We start from the raw sequence: 19191 nt of genomic DNA, 5'->3' as shown, positions 1-19191 counted from the left end.
TCCCACAAACGGTGCCAATTGTAAGGACACGATTTGTAACGACCCAACATGATACTGGGTTCGCACGTAAAAAGGCCCAAACAATATCATTTATAGAGCGTGGGTTTGAAAGGCTAGGCCTTGGTTACAAGACGGTGGTTTTCCGTGGTGTTCATACATAATTAAATCGTGATCGCCCTAGGAGTCTTTCTCCTGGAGGCGGGCTAGGAGGATCTGGTTTTTGGCCATTTTTCCCAGCCTCTTTCTTGGTGCATTAACCTTCACATTATATAGCCCTTATTGGTTGATCTTAGCCCTCCACTTGTTGGTCAGGCAGGTGCCTATTTCTGTACCCGTCCCATCAGCTGTCCCTCCTTACTTTCTGTTAGTTGCGATGATCGAAGTCGCCATGTCCAGGCGTCTTTTCTCATTAACATGGTCAGGACGCTGGCGGGTGCATTTAATGCGGAGGGGACGTATTTACCCTGAACCAGTTTTGCACCGTACCCCCACGTGGGTCCCATTTTACTCACATCTCCTTCAGGGGGCTTTTTGGGGGCGTCCTTCATCGAGACGTTGCTCTTCCCCTTGAAGTCCTAGAGTGTCGGGGACAGGGTCGTCCTCGGCTATTCCCCTCGACACTTCGGCATTTCCCCATTCGTTCTCGGCACATACCCTCCTCGGCACGGGCCCCGAGCCCTAATAGAGCGTGGGTCGGACCATAAGTTACCTGGCCCCACATGAACTATTTTCATCTATTTATAAAACATATTTTAAAATTTTTAATTCTAAAAATAAATCTAAATAATTAGTATCATAATAAATATCATGTTTAAGGAACGTCATTGTGTATTGAACAATGAATTTTAATAATGGATTTGTTCAAAAAACTATTAATTATAATTTTTAATTTTGATAGAGAGACATTCTATTGGCCAATAGAAGAAATTTTTTATTTTTTTTATTTTTTGCTCAGAGAGAGAGAGAGAGAGAGAGAGTCCCATTTTAGAAGTGAAAAAATGAAGAAGAAAAAGTTATAGCTATCATTTTTGAAGGATCGCTAGCTAAGCGAGTTTCATGCTAACATTCTATTTGAGTTTCACTTGAGCAAATTGTCTTGCCACCGAGCAAAGTTCCGTTTATATCACCGAGCAAAGTTATTGGGCTTTAATGTTTCCTCTTGATCCATGGTTCGGTCCAGCAAAGTTGTTCAAATTTTTAGAACTCCGCAATATTATGCAGACAGGTTTTCCTAATAAGACTAGCTAGAGTAGGATATTTACTTATTAGTTATGAGTTTGGTTAGGGTACACATTAAACTTTTTATTTTTGGAAATATTTTCTTGAAAATTGAAAAAGTTGTCATTACATTTTCAATTCTCGAGAAATTTTTTTTCAAAAATAGAAATTAATGTGTGTCCTTAGAGCACACATTAGTAAAATCCATTAGTTATTACTAACGGGCCTCTAACCATTTTAACTATATTTTGAAAGCTTGTGACGTTCAGTGGTTTCTCTTCATTGACTGTGTGTATTGGTGTTTCATAATAAGATTTAAAGAAATTATGAAATTCTCCAGAATTATCGGTATACTTTAGACCTTACTGTATCCTAGAGGCAATTTGTTAGGAGCCGTTTAGCATTTTTTTTTGGTTCTTAAAGACAACAATTCAACATGCCTCAAAACCAATATTTCTATAGCTCTTCTTGTTTTCACCTCATTTACTAACATTTTCCATATATTACAATATTTCAGCCATTGAAAAGTTCGAATTACATCAAGAATCCCACTTATCATACTGGTGCTTTAGATTTTCCTTGTTTTTGCAAAGAGATTTTGGCCTTGTTTTTGTGGCCTTCAAGGCATTGTCATCAATATACTATATACACAAGTACAGATTTTCTTATTATTGAAACTTTTGAGAAGCTATGGGCCTATGGCCTTAACTCATAATGAGGAACTACTCCATTGCTGATGGTTGATACTTGATAGGGACTCTAGTGGAATGATTAACTGTCCACTGCTGGGCTGTGCTTCAGTTTGAAGCAATCTTCATCCTTTATTAATGTAATAAACTTTCCATAGTTGACAATCACTCAAAGCACTTATTTGAAGGATTTATAAATGGGAACTGTCCAATTTACATCTTTTAATAAATAATAATGATCAAACAATGTCCTGCCCATCAAAAAAAAAAAAATCAAACAATGTCCTGCATTATATGAAATAAATAGATTACTCATGAGTGCGCATCTTCTTCTTTTTCTCAGAGATATCTTTTTAAATTTTTAGTACAGGAATTATAACATCTTTTCATTAACAACTCCCATCTACGTATGCCACCATTAATGCATTGCATGGCAGCTCATTCTAAATCAAAGAGAAAATACTAAAACTATTACTAATTTAATTATAAAAAGATTACTTAGAGCATAGTATTTTAAATGATAAATTTTTAGCATTTAACACATCAAATATTAAAAATATCCCAACATCAAATCGCTCAAAGGCCAACAAAATTTACCATTTGGTAAAATACATACGCTTTTACCAATAGAAGTATACCATGTGTAACATATATTATTTTTTTTTTTTATTCTTTCTTTTCTTCTTCTCTATCCTCTCACGAGTCAGGTCTCTCATTCTGTGGTTGAAATTTTTTTTCTTTTTTAACTGTTAGGCGTTTTTTTTTTTGCTGAATAACTGTTAGGCGTTTGTGGCTAAGTTTTTTTTCTTTTTAATAAAAGGTTGATCTTATTTTAGATTATTTTAATGGTAATGTGTTAAAAGTAAAAGATACAATTTGGTGTGTATTGTCAAATCCTATGTTAATATAGATAAAGTAATTTTATAATATGTTAAAATATAATTTTTTAGAAAACCTAATGTTATTGCTCTAATAATTTGAAAATAAAAATATTACAAACTAAACAATGAATATAACTAGTATTACTTTAACAAGACAATAAATAAATGTTTAAATTATGTTTATTTTAATTGGTAATGTATTGTAAAGCTTATGTAGTAAAATATTTAGTATCTTTGCTCAATCAAAGACAACTTTTATTAAATAACAATTTCCTTTGGGATGTTCTCGAATTTGGAAGTAATATCTAGTCCACCAATTAAACACACGCATAAGTTCAGAAGATAAAAGAATTTTTCTTGTTTAATGGTATCAACCTGACTTTTAATTTGATGATTCATCCAATTCCGTAGGGGAAACAATTTTACTATGGTTGCGTAAGGGTAAGGCAATAGGGGCACGGCATCATTGAATAATTCCATTATAAATTTAGTGGGTAGGACACTTGAATCTACTTTTTGAGTAATAGGCATTTTGTATATGTAGTGCAATGCTCACACGTCCCAGCATCATATTTTAATGTCCACTCTACGATTTCCACAAATGAACCCACCCCATCATAAAACAAAGAAAATGCATTACCTTGTCAGCTAGACTTTACTATCATGACCTGCCAAATGAAGAATATCATAACACTTGGCTACACCTTCATAAATAGGTTCCTTTGGCTACCAAACCATGCACGCCTTCAATATTGATCAAAGATGGGAGGACTGGTTGTTTATTTGGACACCATATTGGTTCCCTTCAGTCTCTTCCTTACAGCAGGTTACCATGTCTATCTATGGCTTAACTTCAAGAAGAAGCCCTTTAGTACCAACATTGGAATCAATGAAATAAAGAGGAGAGCATGGTTTCGTAACATACAGGTAAACTCAACTAGCGTTGTTCGAATCACAACAAATTATGTTGACAGTTATGAAAATTATTGTGTCCTTAGCATTACTTTTTTGCAAATACGTGTTTTGCTATGCAGGGTGATAATAAGAAGGGTATGCTGGCTGTACAAAGCTTGAGAAACACTATAATGGCTACCTCATTCACTGCTTCAATAACAATTCTTCTTAGCGTGGCACTGGCAGCTCTAATCAATAATTCCTACAAAGCAAGCGAAACAAGCCACCTCTTTGACAACCCTATTTTTGGCTTGCAATCTGGTGGGATGTTTGCTGTAAAGTTTGGCTCAGCATCACTTCTTTTGTTGCTTAGCTTCTTGTGTAGCTCTATGTCCATTGGGTACCTAATCGATGCCAATTTCTTGATAAATGCTGCTCCTGAATTCTCATCACCTGAACACACACAGATCGTGTTCGAGCGAGGGTTCATGTTGGCTTTTATCGGTAGCCGACTTCTATGCATTACCTTCCCTATGTTGTTATGGCTGCTTGGTCCAGCGCTAGTTGCTTTGTCCTCAATGGCACTAGTTTGGTTGATGTATGAACTTGATTTTTTGGGGAAATTCAAACAAGGTGACAAGCAAATTGGAGGTGAACAGAACATGTACGCATGATTTCAAATATGATATAAAGATGAAAAACTGAACTTGATTGGAAGAGAGAGAAAAAGGGTCAAGTTCATGATGGCAAAAAAATTCTCAAGCTTGAGTCAAAAACTTTATAATGATGTTCAAGCCTCGGTAGGCAAGATAAAACTTGAGCTTGACTTTGTATTAGAATTGAAGACTTGAAGTTACAAGGATTTTCTTCTTTTATAGGAGGAATTGATATCGTTGAAGTCATTTTAAGGTGAAGATTTATTATGTCACCTTAACATTAGTATATTAAGTAGAATAATTAATAAGATTCTAAACTACCTTGTACCATGATTGAATAACTTTAAATCTCTCTCTATATATATATATTGTTGTTATACTCCTGTTAAACCACCTCATCTGTCATATCATTAGTCTTTTTCATATTTATTTTTTAAATTTAATTTTTTATAATATTAACTATATAAATATATTGACTTTACAAATTCATTTAAGACGGTTTTAACTTTACAAATTCATTTTAAGCGGTTTAAACTTTACATATTCATCTACTAAATAATAAATCAATGGAAAATCAACACAACAGTGTTGTCTAATATATTCTTCTTGGGCGGTTTTAAATTTAAATATTATTTTGCCCTTTTATCTTCCTTTGGCTCTTCTTATCCTCTTCCTCTAACTATAAATTTGTCACACTCTTCCATTCTATGTATATTTTTCCTATATAAAAAAGGTTTCTCTCTCTCTCTCTCTCTCTCTCTCTCTCTCTCTCTCTCTCTCTCTCATTTCTTTTTCCATTTTTTGTTGGATTTATTATTATTATTTTATTGCATTTCTACCTTAGATTGATGAATATTTGCGTTTTTTTGAATTTTACTTTTGATTGTTTATAACTGAAAAATGAAATCAATAAAGAATAAAAATATTCACAAGTCTTGCTTAATCATTGATGGTAGAAAAGATACAACCTGATAGTTGCCTATAGGAGGATCTCCAACTAGAGGTTTGTACCCTCATTGTCCTATTATTGACTAATTCATATGTGTTCCTTGATGCAAATTTTTTTTTATCATTTTATTTACAACACTAAATACTTTTAATGAATGGTGTTTGTTGTTGATCTAATTTGGAAAAAAAAAAATTCATACTATAATATGTTATATTTTGTGTTGTCATCATGTTTTTAGCTTATTTGGAAAACTATAAGATAATTTGAATAAGTTGATGAAGAACAGTAAGTTCAGTTGAAGATGATGGTTTTTGTACAATTTCCATTCACTATTTAAAAATATTGTGTTGAACAAATCAGTAGTAAATTGTTATGTACTTTTTATATGATGTTCTTAGATGCTTGAATAATTGTTTAAGTGTTTATGAATATTTTATGTTATTCTTCATCTTCCGTATCTTATTAGTGTATTCTTTGAGATTTTTAAGAAAACAAATTCAATTTTGTGTTTAAAATTATTTATTTATATATTTAGTTTTCAAATATTAGATTAGAAGTTAGATAAATTTATGACAACATTAACACAATACTTATTTTTTTTCTCAAAAAAAATTATCTACTTTTTCCCCCTTTGGAATTGTACTCTTTGTTTTTTTTTTTAAAGGAAAAAAGATACAATATTTTTTTCCCTTTATTTTTTATTTTAAATTGTAGTTTTGATAACTTTTATTAATTTTTTTTAGTTATGTTTCTCAGTGTTTTTGATTTTATGGTAGAAAAAATTGGGTTTGAAAAAGTTTGTTTAGAACTAAAAGAATAATTTTCAAATTTTATATACTTTTTGACAATACATAAAATATTATAAATAACTTTTATTAAAAAATTAATATTTTTACTGTAAGGACTCAATTTGTAATGACCTCAAAATGATGTTGGGTTCGCACGTTAAGGGCTTAAACAATATAATTTGTAGAGCGTGAGCTTGAAAGGCTAGGTCTTGGTTACTGAACGGTGGTTAGTCATGGTATTCATGGTGGACACGCAGGGACGAGCCATGGTTGTCCGTGGATCTTGCCCATCAAGCTTAATGTTCATATTCTTCCTTTTTCTCTCTCTTCGTCCCCCTCCTCTTTGGCGCCTAAGCCTTTACATTATATAGCCCTTCACGGTTGATCTTGATCCTCCATCTGTTGATCAGGCAGGTACCTACTCGAGTACCTGTCCCATCAGCTGCCTCCCCCTACTTGCTGTTAGTTGAAATAACTGAAACCACACTGTTCAGGAGTCTTTTCCCATTAATATGGTCAGGATGTTTGTGGGCGCATTCAATGCGGAGGTGACGTCTTTTCCTTTAACCACTCCCACTCCGCACCCCCATGTGAGTCCCATTTTACTCGCCTTTTCTTCTGAGGTGCTTCGGGGGCTGCCTTGGACGACATGTCTCTCTTCCCTTTGAAGTCTCGGGATGCCGAGGACAAGGTCATCCTCGGCTGCATCTCTAGGCGGTTTGGTCTTTCACTACTTGTCCTCGGCAACTACTCTCCTCGGCACGGGTCCTGAGTCCTAATGGAAAGTGGGTCGGGTCATAAGTTCTCTGGCCCCACATTTACTAACCTGCTTTTTGAATTCTTGAGAAAAATTGTACTCCCTCCGTCCCACTTTGTTTGCCCTGTTTGAAAAGTCAAACTTTTTAAGAGAATATCATTTATTGTCTTATCTACTTTTTAAAAATGTATAAGTTTTCAAAACTACCCTTAAATAAATTTATCAAAAAATTGAATTAGTAAATTAATAGGGGTATAATAGGAATATTAGTAAATTAATAACTTTTATTTTTAGAAACAGGACAATATTTTGGGACATCCCAAAATGGAATAGAGGACAAACAAAGTGGGACGGAAGGAGTATTATTTTAATCTTGGTACGACAAAAATTATATATATTACATTTGTGGTTGTTGATATAATAAATGAAAATAAGATTATGTATTACATTAGGAGCGGACGTCATAGGTTGAAACTCTTTAAAAAAAAAAGTCTAAATTGAAAAAATATATATATTAATAAGAGCACCTGAAGATATTATCACGTGCAACGCATGGGGTACGCGACTAGTTATTTATAAAAGGGAAATGCTAATGAGTGCCTTAGGGCATTGATTAACAATCAATTTTACGAAAATTTTGACATTACTTTTATGGAAAATAAAAAAAAGCTGTTAAAATATTAATTACTTTTTTTCTTTTCCCATAAAAATTTTATGTAATTGGATTGTTAACTAATGCTTTAAGGGCACTTGTCAACATGACCTTAAAATTTTCTTAGTATGAAATGGTCATTGTTTATTTCAAAACACAATATTTTGATTAAATGCTTCCGTCTCTATCTTATGTCTTTCTTTCTTTTATTGTGTGTGTGTTTTTTAGTGGTGTCTTTTAAGCAAAATAACGAATCATTTTAATAAGGTATTAAGATCCTGCTTATTTATAATTTTATTATTGAAAGTGAGAGGTACCATTTCACAAATGAAAATTTAGTTTTTCACAAATTACTATATCATTTAAAATAAGTTATTCCTTGGTTGTTTTTTCCTTAGCTTTTTTTTTTTTTTTTTTTTTTTGAGCAAGTTTTTTCCTTAGCCTTCCAAATTATACAAAGTATAGAGGAATAAAAAATGAATAGTTGTTCAAGGCTTCAAGCTGTTAGTTAGTTATCTTAGACATGGATGCCATCAATGGCCCAACGAATAGAGAAAAACAAAGATTAATACGAAAAATTATTCAATATAACGGAAGGACATTAAAATGATTCTCGCAACCAATAAAAAGAATGTATTTCTATAAATTGTTAATTTTAAAAAATTTAAATAGTCGTTGAAATGATTACTTCATTTACTTGTATTGATCAAGAGGATCACATGTAGGATCCAATGGCCATGGGAGGGTACAATAATTTCTTCATTAATACACACAGTCATTTCCATGCTTATTGGTGTCAAGAATGGATAAAGATTGACTATGTTCACTCCTTTCTCTAATTCTCTCCAGGTTATGTGATAATCATCACCTTGGTAACAACGAACAAGTCTAGGGTTCAAGGGCTGGTGAGGGAGTTGGGTCATTTTGTGGGCCTCTCATTTCTTAGTCCACAATGCGCACGCTTGGGATTCTTTCCAATAAGGCCGAGTTTGCTCATTATAGTTGGGCCACAAACCCCATAGGTACTTCGGGCATTATAAGAGGAAGATTCATCCAGGAGCTGAAGCAGCCTATTGTAGTTGGATCAAGCCCAACATGGTTTTTTTTTTTTTTTAATTCGGATGATAAGCTTATTTTTATCAGTTATTTATAATAATAATAAAAAATACATTGCATAAAAGTACAATTATGTTTAGAAAACTGCGTGAGTTAGAGGGTTATATACTTAACTAAATAAACTAAAATGAACGGACCAGATAACCCAAACTTTTCATGGGTTCCTTATTGCTTTTTTGTAATGAATAATATAAAATTATTCAAACTGAAACAAAACATCACATCTAAATCAAATCAAATTATGAGACAAATGAGATAAGAATTCTTCCCACAAGTTACAAGAAGAAGCCGAGCGAACGACAAGTAAAGTGAGCAAAGGAATTCTCTATGTTAGAGACATTATGGCCTAAGTGGTTTGAATCAATTGTAGGTCTATATACTTACAGGCAAAAGAAATTAATCTTGGGTTAGTTTATAGGGTTAGTCTAGTGCATAAATTCTACATTTGATTCATTTATAATATGAAGTTCTTGATAGGCAATACGTGAGAGTTAGAAGGCTTTTAAGTTTTAACCGCTTTTATCTTATTTCATGCAAAGTTTTGCAAAAAGAAATAGAACCTAAGACTAAGAGGGACCCAATGTCTTCAATAATAGGAAGAAGCTTTAAAGAATCGTCCGGCATCCCCATGAAGCATAATCAAAGAGTATATCCCTCTTCCCTCATCATTTGGACAGCAAATTAACAAGGCTTGCAGCCTGGGCTTCAGCCCATAAAGAATATACCTTATTCCACATAGTGTGCCCCTCCTTTATTGCTCAAAATAATGTGTTTCTTTTCAAGAACGACATATAGAAAGCCCACACTACCTAAAAGCCACAGTTTTTAGCTTTTGTGGAATTAGCACTCCTTGTTGCTTTGTGTTTTTTTTTTTTTTTTTAACCTTTTTTTGTGGGTGTCGTTATCTTGACGATGACGTGCAAGAAAATCCGAGACCAAGAGTTCAAGTTCAAGGGGTACCTACCTTTTTTTTGATAATCCAAGGGGTCCCTACCTAGTACTCTAGTAGTAGAAAAAACAAATGTGAAAAAAGAAAATGTTGGATCTTGTCAGTCTCGTGCACCTGGTGTGTTGGGGTGAGCTAACTGTATATGGCATTCTATTATTGTTAATCTTTAATTAAAAGCATAAAAATTAAAAAAGGTTTAGCAAACTGTACTATCCATAATCTTTTCTTTTGGTTTCGATTCGGACAACTTTTGCTGTACAAAGTCTTCTTTTTAATAATGCCAACTCACCTAATCAAAGGTCCACCCAGTCAATTTTCATTACAAATTTACAAGCTGCCTTAATTATGAAAAATTATTAGATTTTCCGGTGGGAAAAAAATAAAGAGCTAAGGAAACAAAAGTTGGGGAAATAATATCAAGAATAGCTTCGAAATAATAAGAACAATATCAAAATGAAATTAAAAAAAAAAAAAAGAACAATATCAAAATAGAAAATGAAAAACGGTAGAATAATTGTGTATTGTATAATTTGTGTATTTTTGTACAATCAAAATTCAAGGGTAAATGATAATTATACAGGCCTCAAAACCGACTAATTACAGAAATAAATATTTCTAATTGATGCTAAAATCAATGATACATTATTGATCATTAGCTTAATCAGAGACAAATTGATATGGAGAACATATGCATAGTTAACTATATACACTAACAAATTTGTTATATGCATTATTCTTTGCACAAGATAAAGATATGAGGTATACACTGTTGTAAGACCTATATAATATAAAAATGGAAGATACATATAGTCAAATACATAAAATACTTCTTATAATCTTATTACTTAACAAGATTTTCATTCCTTTCAAAAAAAAAAAAAAAAACTAGATTTTCATTTCAGACGTCACAATTATATAAGAATCATTGAATTAAATTCCCACCCTTAAGATATGGTAATTGAAGTTTTGATATATACATCATTCCTCACACAGGATAAAGATATGAGTCATACATAACTACGAGACCTATACAATATAAAAATAGGAGATACATATAATCAGATGCATAAAATAATTCTTATTACTTAACAAGATTTTCATTTCAAACTTCACAATTATATAAGAATCATTGAATTAAAAACCCACTCTCAAAATATAGTAATTGAAATTAATATTTGATATATGCATCGTTTCTCACATGGGATAAAGATACGAGTCATACACAGCTGTGAGACCTATACAATATAAAATTAGGAGATACATAAATCAAATGCATAAAACAATTCTTATTACTTAACAAGATTTTCATTTCAAACTTCACAATTATATAAGAATCATTGAATTAAATTCTCACCCTCAAAATTTAGTAATTGAAGTTTGATACATGCATCATTCCTTACATATGATAAAGATATGAGTCATATATAGCCGTGGAACCTATACAATATAAAAATGGAAGATACATATAATCAAATGCATAAAATAATTCTTATCACGTAATAAGATTTTTGTTTCTCACCTCACAATTATATAAGAATCATTGAATCAAATCCCCACCATCAAAATCTAGAAATTGTAGTTAATATTCAGGAAAAAAAAAAATTTATTTGTTGGGTAACTTCAAAAATACAATTACATGAAATTAAACCGTGAGAGAGCTTAGTTCCAATTCATTACTGATTCAATAGAAAAGTTCTATCACTTCACTTTGAAATTGAAAAACCAACAAATCTAGAGCAATAAATACAGTACTATGTATTTTAATTATTTTAAAAAAAAGAAAGTGTTTTACCTTTATTATTGAGTGATTAAAAAAGTTGATAGAACATAAATGATTATCAAATTAGTGAATAGTTTCACATGATGATACACTCAAATAAAAAAGGCATAAAGTATAGTGGAGTGCATATACCTTAAAGTGAGTAGATTTGGAATGTCACTAATCTATACTTCTTAATTAATTAATTGGAGCCTTGAAGGGGAAGAGTGAAAACTCCAATTATTTGTACAACAGGGCCTAATCGTTTAAACAAACAGCTTTTTCCACGTGGAAAATATCACAAAAAATCTTTTAGCAAAGGAAGGCAGGTCCTATCTTTGCGTGGGGCCCAGGATATATAGGACTAATCTTTCTCTATTCATTTGTCGTCTTCGTTTCTATTCAACTTTGCTATTATTCTATTTTGTTTTCATTTACTTGCCTGGAAAAGAAGCAAGAGGGTGCCACCATTTTGTCTCTTTAGCTTAAAGAATTCCCACTTTCAGAACCACGAGGGTCGAAAAGCCAATGTGGATATGTCATTTGTGAATGTGAATGCCTCATGCCCAATTCACACACACCAGTCACACATGGGATAGGTACATTTTTTTTCAAGCCGCCTCCAATAGAAATGTTTTGAATCTTTTGATGTTGAAAGGGGCTTGGTTGTTCAATTCTTGATTCAGTTGATTGACTCATCTTTACCCTCTCTTTCCAAGGCAATGTCCAGGAAATTATACTTTCTTTCTTCCTTTCACTCTTTACTTTTTTGAAAGGGCTAGGTCAAGAAATGACCTATATTATATATCGTGTAGTGTGATGCGTAATCTGCTAAATATTTAATATTGTTCTTTCACTTTCAACGATAGGGTGGTCCTTCCAACTTGCTTCCACTTAATGTTTAGTTTTTGAAGTTTTAATTTCAAACCTTCCCTTTATTATTCAATTAAAAAACTTACCAACCAGCTAATTTTAAATATCACATTTGGAATCACAGATAGTCTACTATAGGCTTATGCATGAATCTCCCTATGTTAATTACAAGGGTCTTTTTTCTTTTTTTTTTAATAAACATGATAGAATTTTAATGACATTGGTTTTGAAAATTATGAGGGCTACATATGGACATCATTCTCAATTATTTATTTTATACATCTGTTAATAAGAATTTGTTACCCTTTTGTATTGATTACATGAAAATGGTGCAAAAAAATATACCTACTCTATCTCTCTATAAACCGATTACTTCTCCCTCTAAAATAAGTAATTTTTCAATCATCTTAAAACTCACAATTTCGAAAAATTAATTGAAGGAGCTTAGGCCTAGGAGGCCTAGGGGAGTACATCAATCCACCCAATAAGTCAGTATGATAGAATATCTCAACGTGAAGTGAGGTTCAAACCGAGCTCCATAAAATATTTCAAGTTCACACAACAAATGCTTGACTATTAAATCTTTCTCAATCATTGACCCAAAAGAACCTAAATTGTTAATGTGCCTCAGGATAACATAATTGCACCCTCGAGGGCATCTTCCACTTGAGTAGTTAGACGATTTGATCCTCCTCAAAAAAAAGCTCACTATATGTCACTAAATCCCCTCTATCAACGTTTAATGCATCTCACCAATCATCAATTACATTTAACGCAATTGAACTTTTATTTCATTCGTCTCTAGTTTTGGGGACACTAGAGGTAAGTAATATTTTAACTACTACCCTACCACTTTTACATAGCAAGATCTTCCATAGACTTAACTATCAAAACCTTCTTTGTCAACTTTCGTGGATCGGCCTTGGTTGCTTAAAGTATTCTTTCTTGGGATTGAGCTGGTTCTTCTATAGGAGTATCCCACTAGAAGTGCTTATTGCAATTCCATGATTCTAGAGTCACAAAACATACAATATATTATGAGGTGGTTGTATATAATTGTTGCCCCACATGACTGAGATTTCCTCTCCCTCTCCACAACTTCACACTCACCCTATAAACTCTCTCTAATTGTTGTTTCTGATTACTTTAGACCAACACATGACAACCAATGTACAAATTTCTTGACTAATGTTGATTGTTTGGTTTAGTACAAAATTAGATATTCATGGTGACTTTTTGGATGAGATTAGGATTGATATTGAAAGATAGATGATGGGAGAGCTAATTTTTCTTCGACATTGAACCCCAAACCCACGGCTTATAATTATAGTGGGCCTCCTTTCCTCTAAACCTACAAATTTCCTCTTTAGCGTGCATTTGGATGGTGCGTTTTGCCCAATCCTTGCGTCTGCTTTTTTTTAGTGGGTCTCATATATACTATTTACGAACTCACAAAAGTTAATAAAACAAAGATTTCTAGGTAAATTTAAGTCCCACAGTACTATTCACATCTTTAAAAATTATTTTACTATTTTTAGCAATAAATTTTCAATTTTCAGCAAATAAGAGGTATCCAAACACACCCTTGATCTTGGAGATTCTTTGTCCAAAATTAAAAAAATTAAAAACAAAAAACAAAATAAAAACAAAACAAAAAACAAAAACAAGCCTTAGAGATTCAAAAAAATTAGTTAGCGTTTGTTTATTCAAACAAACCTTCTCAATTCCCAATGGATACTCTTGTGTGATGCCTCGGTCTGGCAACTTCATTTTTCTTTAACGCAAAATTAAATTAGTGTTTGTTTATTTTAAGTGGGGAGAGCTTGCTGGCAAATTCTACTAGGTAGATTCTTTTTTTTTTCTTTTCTTTTCTTTTTTAGTTGTTGTTGAGATTAACTTTTTTGTATAATACTAGGTGTAAGGACGCGATTCGTGGCGGACCGTAACAGTGTCGGGTTCGCACGTGAAAAGGCCCCTAACAACATCATTTGTAGAGCGTGGGTTTGGAAGGCTAGGCCTTGATCGATAGGCGGTGGGTTTTTCGCGGTGTTCGTACCAGTTTAAGTTTTCCTACACCCCTGGAGTCTTTCTCCTGGAGGTGGGCTGGGAGGCTCTGGTTTTTGGCCATTTTTCCCAACCCCCTTCTTTAGGTTACTTATTTTTCCTTTTATACTCGCCTGCGTCCACTGTCCTTCGCCCACGTATAGGGTCAACCTTTCCAAAATTGATACTTGTCCCATCAGCCCATATTCAAAGTCGTTGGGGGTGGTTGTAAAAGCCAAAGGCTGCGGCTCTGTCAGGTTCAGAGCATTGAATGGTAGTGAGAGCAGCTTTCCCTGGATATTTTAGATCTTTCGTTCTGATTTCGGTCCTATACCGTTTTTACCCTTCCTTCAGGGGGGGGGAGCTTTGGGTCTGCCGAGGACTGAGCCGTCCTCGGCGATATCCACAGGCTATTTTGTCGAGCTTGGGCCATAGCCCTCCTCGGCTTGGGCCTTCGGATTTTCCCCAGGTAGATGGGCCTGGCCCGTAAATCATTTGGGCCCCACACTAGGATATGCAAATCATTTCTATGCATCGGGTAAAAAAAAAAAAAAAAAAAAAGACGTTACTTTCAGGTGTATGTGGGGTTCACCGTGTGAGTCCCAAGAGTCACAACTCCTACGTATTTCTTAAAATAATGTTACATATATTAATTTCGTTTCATAAATATACTATTTGATTTCTAAATATTCTCCTACTCTCTCTTTTTTTTTCACTAAAAAAATATATATTCTCCTGATCACTAAATCTTCTCTTATAAAAACAATCTCTAAAGGGTGAAAACACTACTCTATATAAATAATAATAATAAAAATAAAAATACATATATTTCTTTGCATATAAATCTCTCTCTATATATCATCTCCTTACCTACCTTAAAAGAAGAATGATTTTTTTTTTTTAAATGTTAAACAAAAAAGTGACATAAAAGATATTACAAAATTAATATATAAGTCTTCCAAAATAATGTGTCATTTAAAATTTTATATATATAAAAAATTGAATATATATCTAAAATATTGTTAAAATAAAACAATTCTGTTTGTTCACCGTTTTTATTTATAATAAATTTTTGTAGTATTTTTCAAAGCAAAAATGAAGTTTAGAAGCAATTAAGGGTATGTTTGGGATCCACTTATTTTGCTGAAACTGAAAACTTTTTGCTGAACTAAAAAATTTTTGTTGAAAGTACTATAGTGAGTGCCATAAATAGTAGCAAAAAGTGTAATAAGTGCCATAAATAGTAGAAAAAAATAAGCTGAATAACAAAATAAGCTGATTTTTTAATTTGGAGCAAGTGTGCGTTTGACTCCAAATTAAAAAACAGCTTATTTTACTATTCAGCTGGTTTGCTATTTTAATAAGTGTAATAATAATATATTTAATAAGTTAAATAGTAAAATAAGCTGATTTTTTAATAAACTGATTTTTTTTTATTAGGCTCCAAATTTAAAAACCAGCTTATTTTACTATTCAGTTTATTTTTACTACTATTCATGGGTCCGACTACATTTTTTGGTACTATTTATGGATCTCACTGTACTATTTTAATTCACTTTTACTTTTACTTTTATCTACAGTATTTTTAGCAAAAAAGTTTTCAATTTTAGCAAAATAAACGAATCCCAAACAGACTCTAAATAATGGCAAATGGCAATGCATATACCTACTCCTATTGCTCGGCTTCACATTTCTCATTTCTTTTAAAAAACATATGAGATGAAAGGTAAATGCATTCATTAAGCATAAGTACAAATAGAGTAAAGATTAGATAAATTAGATTTTAACATTAGCCCCTTTGGCCTTTTCCAAGCAAACCAGTTGGAATGCAAAAGTTCACACTTTGCACGCACGTTTTGAGACAAGTGACCCGAAGAACTCCACACACCTTGCATAAATTGTATGACTTTTTGTGCCACTATTTTTTATTAAAAAAAAAAACAATTAAGTTAGTATCGATTTTATTTTCATTGAAAGAAACTTGTAAATTAATGTGATAATAAATTTAATTAATGTCACACATTAAAAATATAGTAAATAAATTTGTTACAAGTGTTTCAATTACCCATTACCCATATATAATCTAATGGCCAATGACCAAAGAAGCATGAGGGCCTATTTTGCTTAGTTTGTGTTTTGAATTATATATATGGGTTGATTCAAGTTAAATCTAGTGTAATTCTAAGGATGTGTTTGTTTGGAGGTAAAATAAGGTAGATGGAAAACTTTGAAGAGAAAATGAGAAGGAAAAGTTTTTGGAGTGTGTTTGGTTGGGTGAAGAGGAAGGAAAATAAATGGTGAAGTCTAGGTGTTTTCTCTCCAGTCCCATCAAAAAATTTTCTCTCCAAAATGGAGAGAAAACTGAAAGAGGAAAACTCGTGAAATGAGCTTCCAAAAATACCCTTAGAATTCACCTCCATGCAACATGTTGGCTTTTTTTTTTTTTTTTTAATTTGCTTTGCTTGCTTTTGTCTGGACATGATGGCTTCTTTTCTTCTTCTTCATTTTTGATTTTTTTTTAAGACGTGTAGCTTTCTTCTTTCTTTTTTGGTGCTCATATGTTTATTTTCTCATTAATTTTGGTTGGTTTTTGTTTTTGTTCTTTTTTTTTTCTTTTTTGGGTAGAAAACAGTTTTGGGTTAATTTCTTATACTTTATTTATTTATTTTTTTAACTGAAGTGTCCATCTATACACAATTTTTTTAAAGTATAATGTGTTACTTTTTGTTTTATTTAATAGGGATATGATGGTAAATTTATACAAATTTTATTTTCAACTAAACAAAAAAGTTTTCCATCATTTCACTTTTCCACCCTCCCAACCAAACACAAATGAAGGAAATTAAAATTTTTTCTATCCTCCCACTTTTCCATCATTTCTCCATTTTCTATCCTCCTACTTTTCCATCCTCCTAACCAAACGGACTCTAAGCAATATTATTTCACCCAATAACTTGTTATTAAATTAATATTTTGAAAATCCAACCATTGAATTACATGTTCTATATTTTCTTAACATGCATGCCAATTTTCATATCAATCGAATGTTATTTATCATTTGATCCATAAACTCATCTATTTTACATTATTTTAAACTACAAAAACTTGAATTTTAACAATTGATTGATGACATGGCTATTAATTTTTGGTCACCTTAAAATTTTGCAAGCATATAAAATATATGAAGATAATGTAATCTAACAGTAGATTTGTCAATATTCAAATTCAATTAAAAAATATTGAGTAGTGTAACATTGATTAAAGTTACACAAGTATAACTTGAGCCCAACCCTATATATATATATATATATATATATAAACTTATTTGAATTTACTTCGTTAAGTAAAATAAATTTATTTAAAAACGCACGCTTAGTATGTCCACTCTTACCAGCATTATTAAATATATTATTATTACACTTATAAACATATTAAAAATATATTAAATTTTGTCAAAAAAAATTAAATGTTTATACATATTTTTTAAAATGGAGTATACATAAATTAATAGCTCACTGATTTCACGTATATATTCTTGATAATTTAATATTTTTTGACTTTATTTAAAAAAAAAAAATTGTAATAACATTTGATTCAATGACTAGAACAAATGATAGATACACTTGATCAAGATTCTCAAGAGTTTTTAGGGAATGAGTTTTCTAAAGAGGTAAAGAAGAAAGAACACACACACTCTCTCTCTCTCTCTCTCTCTCTCTCTCTCTCTCTCTCTCTCTCTCTCTCTCTCTCTCTCTCTCTCTCTCTCTCTCTCTCTCTCAAAATTAGTGATAAGGTCTTCATTTTATTTGAGAAGGAAAGGTAGAACTAATAGGCAGGAGTGACGTTACTAATGCTTCGAGGGTTCAAATGAACCCCATGACTTGATAAAAAATAATTATATATAATATTATTTTATTAATTTAATTTACCTTTAAAAATATTTTTAAATACCTTGACTTAAATCTTGCGCATTCTAACATAGATCAATTCAGCTTAAAACTAAATAACACAAATCATCCCAAAACCAACCAATAACATACACCAAAAATATCTCTCTCATGAATTTCTATTCTCTATTTGACTGTTGACATCTTCTATTTTATATAATGGTATAAATATAATAATATAATATAACTTTATATAATTTAATAATTAGAAAATATAGAGTATTTGTTACATGTGTATGTATTGTTATTGTAAGGACTCAATTTGTAACGATCCCAAACTGGTATTGGGTTCGTACGTTAAAAGCTCAAACAATAAAATTTGTAAAACTTAGATTGAAAGGCTAGGACTTGGTCACCGGACAGTGGTTAGTCATGGTTTCTATAGCAATTTGCACAAGGGTGAACCTGGCGTGTCTAGCAAGACTTTTTTCCGATATGACCTAAGTGGCTCCGGTCCTTAGACCTCGTCTAAGGAGTTTCATGTTCTTATTATTCTCCTTTTTTAGGACCCCATGGTCTAGGAGACGATTTGTCCCCCCTCCCCCTTTTTGGCTGCTTCCTACTCTTTTTATGCTAGCATTTCCCCTCTCTTAGGCGTCCACGTGTAGGTTTTACTTTTTAGGGTTGGTACTTGTCTTTTTAGCCCATACCCAAAGTGGTTAGGGGTGGTTGTAAAAGCTGAAGAGTATGATGAAAAGCATGGACCTGTCAGGCGCAGAGTACTTAATTACAATATTGGCAGCCTTTTACTTGGGCTACTCCTACACTGTGCTCGCCCTTTCTTTTAGGAGCGCTCTAAGATGCCGAGGACAAAATTGTCCTTGGTTATATCCCTAGGCCACTTGGGCTTTCATTATATGTCCTCGGTAATACTTCTCCTCGGCTCGGGCCTTAGGCCCTAATGTAAAGTGGGTCGGAGTCACAAATTCTCTGGCCCCACAGTTATCATGTTATAATATCATTTTGTTGTAAATTTAGTGAATTAAAAATAGTAAAATTAGTGATTCTTCAAATATTTAA

The 19191-nt window shown here is 32.3% G+C and overlaps 1 protein-coding gene across 1 annotated transcript; it reads left to right on the top strand.

The window, feature by feature from the left end:
* The first annotated feature begins 3549 nt into the window (after positions 1 to 3549).
* LOC115951391 lies at positions 3550 to 4557 on the top strand. The gene is made up of 2 exons (XM_031068609.1): positions 3550 to 3715; positions 3823 to 4557. Exons 1-2 carry the CDS (start codon positions 3551 to 3553, stop codon positions 4354 to 4356), a joined length of 699 nt encoding a protein of 232 aa, XP_030924469.1. The 5' UTR covers position 3550; the 3' UTR covers positions 4357 to 4557.
* The last annotated feature ends 14634 nt before the right edge of the window (positions 4558 to 19191 follow it).

Source organism: Quercus lobata, chromosome 7 (genome assembly GCF_001633185.2).
Source record: "Quercus lobata isolate SW786 chromosome 7, ValleyOak3.0 Primary Assembly, whole genome shotgun sequence".
NCBI lineage: Eukaryota > Viridiplantae > Streptophyta > Magnoliopsida > Fagales > Fagaceae > Quercus > Quercus lobata.
The sequence above is the reverse complement of the archived record's forward strand: the minus strand, read 5'-3'. Positions and strand labels throughout refer to the sequence as shown.